The sequence below is a fragment of the Bombina bombina genome, chromosome 6 (assembly GCF_027579735.1).
Source record: "Bombina bombina isolate aBomBom1 chromosome 6, aBomBom1.pri, whole genome shotgun sequence".
In the NCBI taxonomy this organism is placed as follows: Eukaryota; Metazoa; Chordata; class Amphibia; order Anura; family Bombinatoridae; genus Bombina; species Bombina bombina.
Genome location: NC_069504.1, coordinates 450251054 through 450257053, shown reverse-complemented (window position 1 = coordinate 450257053; position 6000 = coordinate 450251054). Strand labels below are relative to the sequence as shown.

The 6000-nt window shown below is 36.2% G+C and overlaps 1 protein-coding gene across 1 annotated transcript in view; it reads right to left on the bottom strand.

Moving 5' to 3' along the window:
• Positions 1 to 3513: 3513 nt before the first annotated feature.
• VDAC1 (voltage dependent anion channel 1) overlaps positions 3514 to 6000 on the bottom strand; it is a 67043-nt gene continuing 64556 nt past the window's right edge. The window contains exons 8-9 of the mRNA XM_053717220.1: positions 4641 to 4698; positions 3514 to 4477 (exon numbers count right to left, since the gene is read on the bottom strand). Of these exons, the coding sequence (XP_053573195.1) occupies positions 4386 to 4477; positions 4641 to 4698 (150 nt within the window). The 3' untranslated portion in view covers positions 3514 to 4385. The remainder of the gene's footprint in view (positions 4478 to 4640; positions 4699 to 6000) is intronic.

The window sequence follows — 6000 nt, the reverse complement described above, 5'->3', positions numbered from 1 at the left end:
AACCACCCCTTTATGGGGTTGATTAGGTGTTTAGGTTGGGGCAGCTTAGGAGTTAATAGTGCATGTATCTACAATTTCTAAAATATTATACATTTTAATGTATGATGCATATTCTTTTAACTATTGTATAAAAATGAATATGTATTTATTTTTTCTTGTGTTTTTTATTGTTAACATAAATATATATTTTAAAATGTATATTTATTTTACAAAAGGCATTAGTATTACAATTGTATTATTACATAACAGGCATGCAGTTATGTAATACTATAATTATAATGCAACTGTCTTTTATTACATAAATATCTATTTTAAAAATATATTTATATTTAAAATAATAAAAGGATCAAGCAAGAATATCTACATTTTTATCTATATATCCATTACTTATACTAATATGCATTATAGATCTCTTTTAAGATATCTACAATACTTTAAAAATTCTACATTGGACATGACAATACATATTTTGTCAAGGAGATGCTAAATGGAGATGCTAAATGTCAGAAGGCTGGCCTCACTGGCCTAGCCATGCTCTTAGAACTCTGTGCCGAACCGGAAATGAGCCCCGGTCCATCGCTTCTTAAAAGGAGTGCCGATCGAGCAGGGTACAGGGGATCAAGTCACCCATATAGTATGTTTTCTGCAATTTGATGAGACATCTAGGGATACCACTTGTTTGTGGGTACTACCTTCTGGGAGGTAAGAAGCCATAAGACGGGCTCAATTCCGGTCCGGTGTTGAGTTCCAGAAGCCCAGCTAGGTCAGCAAGGTTTTGCCGGCCCTCTGGTGGTCGTCTGCCGGCGTTTTAGCGCATCTATGACACATAATTTAAACATTGATTATAATTTTAGCTACATAGCTTCATAGTTATAACGGGAAAGTTTACTATTTAGTATAGTTTATTATAGTGAGGTATTTTTCTGACAGTATGCAGTATGTGGGAGTTAGCTGGGGCATTCCAGGGGAGTGTAGGTTAGACATTACGTAAGAGAAGGCAATATTAGGGACTTAGCTGGGCTTTCCGGGGGTATGTATGTTAGGTGTGATGTAGGTGTGGGTGGTTAGGGGAAGATAGCTGGGCAGTGCAGGGGGAGTGTAGCTTAGGTGTGATGTAGATAAAAGCGTCCAGGGGGAGTTAGCGGGGCGTGCTAGTGGGAGTAGTCTGCACTTTGATTTGGACACATCAACACAAGATTGATATGTTTGAATCAGCAAAGTGCAGGTTGCGAGGAGGGTAGCGGTCATATTTGTTTCGCCAGCTATCAGCAGTCAAGACTACATCACCCGAGGTATTTAGTTTAGGTGTAATAAAACTTAGGTCCTCATGGCAATTTTTGAAGTCTGCCTACACGGAAACTATTTTTAGTTTCAGTGAGCACAATGTCTGCACTGTGTAGGCCCCTTCAAATCGCCCCCCCCCCCCCAGCCGCAGCAAAATACCATTGAGCGACGATGAGGTGGTGACGTCATGCTCCCATTGACTTCTATTGGAGAGACATCGCCGCTTGCTGGCATTGTTCGTAGATGCCCTTTTTCTTTGACTATCTCAACAGACCATTGGACTGCGAGACCGAAGAGGCCAGCAAGGCAGTTTCTCGATGGCCTGTTGAAGCTTTGAATATCAGGGCCTCAGTATTGAGCTTTTGGTTTACAGACAAATATAAGATAAGGAAGCAAGTGTGTGTACACAAAGTGATAACATAATGAGCTCTGATATTACCTGCAAGCTCAATCCATTTCAATAGGTTGTGGTTTAGAAGCACAAAACCACCTCATCCATATACACAAATAAACCTGAAAATGTAATTTCTCATACATTTTATATTCTGCAGCTGGTATAACAAGTAATTGGAAATACATTAAGTAAAAAACTATTTTACAGTATACTGTTCCTTTAATTTTGCACCCCACAATCTTGAATATAAATAATGCTTTATTAATGTTTTGCACACACTTTTCTTGTATGTGATATAAACATTCTTTTACTAAAAAAACTATTATAATTTAGTGTGCATGCTATGATGACAGAAGACAAGATTCTGCCCACTTACAAACCATGAACCCTCTAATTGCCCAGTTGTCCTTGTTAGTCCTGTGCCAATAACATTACTAGTATCCCTTGGATACCTGCCTCTGCCTCTATGTGTTGCTTGCTGATTCTTTACTGTGTTTTTGGTCTGGGTTCACTATACCTTGGGACTGCTCACTAGTGGTAATGGCAGTCATCAATCCATAAACCAGGGGCTAAATTGTAGACTTTATTCCGCTCTTTGTGCATCCTTAATTATGTATTTAACTGTTGATATGCTGGAAGCAAATTTACCCATTTAAAATGTGATCCATTATTTTATAGCCTACCGATGAGTAAGATAGTTACTTTAAAGGGACATGGAACCCAAATTTTTCTTTCATGATTTGGTTACAGCATGTAATTTTAACCAACTTTGCAATTTACTTCTATAATTTTCCTAGTATCGTTAGTTGTAAAAGTAGCAATGCATTACTGGGAACTAGCTGAGTACATCCAGTGAGCCAATAACAAGAGGGATATATGTGCAGCCACCAATCAGCAGCTAGCTCCCATCTTTTGAGCCTACCTAGGTATTCATTTCAACAAATGATACAAAGAGAATGAAGCAAATTAAATAACAGAATTAAAATGGAAAGTTGTTTAAAATTGCATGCTCTATCTGAATCATGAAAGAAAAAAATTGGGTTTCATGTCCCCTTAAGTAAGATTAAAACTTAGAGTGAAACTGAAAGACTACATAAGAAGTCCATCCTAAATAAAACCTGCTGATTTCAGACAAATAGAAAGAGGAAACTATTTGTACTGTTCAGTAACAAGTTATAAGCTTTAAGTGATGGCAGTTCTTCAAACAGAATTAATGGGACAGTCTACTTTATTTACAGTATTTATTGTTTAAAAAGATAATGCGTTTACTACCCATTCCCCAGCTTTGCATAACCAACATTGTTATATAAATATACTTTTATAAACTCTAAATTTGCCTGTTTCTAAGTCCCTGCAGGCCACCTCTTATCTCAGTGCTTTTTTATTAACTTTTTACAGCAGACAGTGCTAGTTTATATGTGCCATATAAATAACATTGTGCTCACTCCTGTGGAGTTATGCAGGAACCACCACTAATTGGCTAAATGGAAGTTTGGGGGGGAAAAAACAAACACTGAGATAAGGGACAGCCTCTGTACATCTAAGCAAAGTCTTAGATAAAGGTAATCACAGAGGTAAAAAGTATATTAATATAACCATGTTGGTTACACAAAACTGGGGAATGTGTAATAAAGGGATTATCTATCTTTTTAAACAATAACAATTTTCAAGTAGACTGTCCCGTTAAGCATATGAAGTGGTTGTAATATGACAGGAGATTGCAATACATAATTCAACACATTAGTAGTTCTAGGCGTCTCTAATACTGTATTTTGTTTTTAATGTCCTAAAAGAGTCAATAATCAGAATTTGGAAATTACAATAGACCAAACATATAGGTTAAATACTTTATTTTATTCAGGTTTTTCTGGCGATGTTGCATACAGCATACAGGGGACTCTATAGTTTCACAAAATGGAAGACGCTACATGGACCTGACACATTGCTAAAAATGTAAAAATGGAGAACAATTAAATAAAACAAAAACAAACAAAGTCTCTTGATTTTTTTTCCAGGAGATGCCATTGTGTGAATTTGAGGAACAATGCTCTTCCTTTGAATATGGCTCTGTCATTCAAGCTTTCCTGTACTGTTTTAGGGAAGGGAACCACAACACGTTCTATTACTGGTTCATTCTTTTCGCGTGGACATGGCATGATAAAACCTTAAAACAGCACACAGACATTAGCGATGGCAAACCATCGGATAAGACTTTAACAGTTTATGGAATATCTGTCTAGAAGTCCATTTTTTTTCTGCAGATAATGTTTATGCTGTTATTAACATAAAAGTGAGACACATTTGTCATCCAGTTAGTATGAAAATACAGTGTAGACATTTTTTGTGGCATACCCTGCAAATAAGGTGTTAACTTAAAAACCCATTTAATAGTGCTTTAGTTATCAATAGTGATTCTAAAAAAAGGTCATCAATAAATACCTTATCTAGGAAAGCATGGTACAAATGAGCAGCTATGAAATATTCCAATGTTAGACTGGAATAGCAAAAACTGTTCCCTTAGATTTCCTATACTCTCTGCCTTGCCAACAATAACACTCAATGTTTTGTAGTTCTTCTGCCAGGGAATTGGTTGTGGTTGACACAAAGGGTTGTTTGCATCCCAGACGTAGAACATTAAAAAAGTACACTAGATTTTTAGGGTATCTATGCTGTAGAACATCAGGACCTTGAACATGTGAGAGATTTCTTATGCTTCAAATTCAAGTCCTAGACCCAGTTTGTGAGCTCCAGCGTTGATGTTCTTTCCGTCAAGCAGTGTTGATAGTGTGAATTTGATACCTGTAGCAAGAGGTACAAACATATTTTTATAACGCACATGAATGTAATACAAGTTTTCTCTAATGCAAAGAAAAAGTAGTCAACTATTTCATAAGGTAAGGATAGGTGGATCCAGAAGTATCCAACCTAAGTTCCAGTATTAGTTTTACGTCTAAGTGCTTACCTGGCTTCAGAGTTTGAGTATATCCTAATCCAATCAGACTTGAGTTGTTTACCTTAGCCTAAAAACAAAACATTACAGTTGTTATATGCTATGTAATATTTGGAATAAGGGAATACTAGATATTAAAAACTCAGTAACTACTTTTTCATCTACCATTTCATAGGGACCTTAAATGATTAGACATTATCACTTCCTTAATAAAACGTGTACTAAAGATTAAAGGGACATGAAACCCAAAATGTTTCTTTCATGATTCAGACAGAGCATACCATTTTAAAAAAAAAGTTTATATTATCAAATTTGCTTGGTTCTCATGTTATTCTTTGCTGAAGAGATATCTAGATAGGTAGCATGCACGTCTGGGGCACAACATGATAGGAAACAGTGCTGCCATCTTGTGCTCTTGCTAATGGATAACATTGTTGCAAAACTGGTGCCATAAAGTACTGCAGACAAGTGCACACTCCTGAACTGACCTTCCTGCTTTGCAACAAAGGATAACAAGAAAACGAATAAAATTTGATAATAGAAGAATATTTAAAACTTGTTTAAAAATGTATGGTCTATGTGAATCATGAAAGAACAATTTGGGGTTTTAAGTCCCTTTAAACCCTTTACTACCACTAATTTTAGAAAAGAACTTGCCCAAAATACCAGAGAATTTTTAGCATTTTTGCTATCATTCCATTTAAACAGAAATCAAACCTTATTTACCTGTCAAAACTATATATTTTTTAAGTAGACTAAGCGGTCCCACAATTTTTTCTTGCCGAGTGCCTTGCAAATGCTAAGGGTGGCCCTATATATTAGTAGTATTAATAACATCCGCTTCTTGCAAGATATCACAACCACCCAATAACTACCCTTGCAATACGTTTTCTGCATTAGCATTCATTTCTGCACTGCTTATGCTTGCTGCTTGTAGACAAACATTGCTGGTTCAGTATCAGTGTGGTCCCCCCCCCCAGATTAAATATACAGTTTCAAAGAGTGGGGGGAGGGGCAAACAAAAATATTTAAATGGATTTTTATGTCTATTTTTATTCTACACATCATTCCTAGGTTCCCTAATCAAGTTATGGCTTTTAGTTTCATCTGTATGCTGATCCCCCCATTTCACCTGAGTGTTTATCTTATTCTTCTCTACTTTCGAAAATGATTCCCTCCTTCTCCAACATCTTATCCTAGTTGTCCTCTCACCATTTAAAATTGAGCTGTTACACTTCCTTTCTACTCCCACTACCCCACCTCTCAAATCTCAGTTACTTCAAGAATCCCATATTTACATCAATTCTGCTGTTTTTTGTTATATTTTAGTACTTGGACAAAGTCTGACATTTTAGGTTAAAAAATACATTCA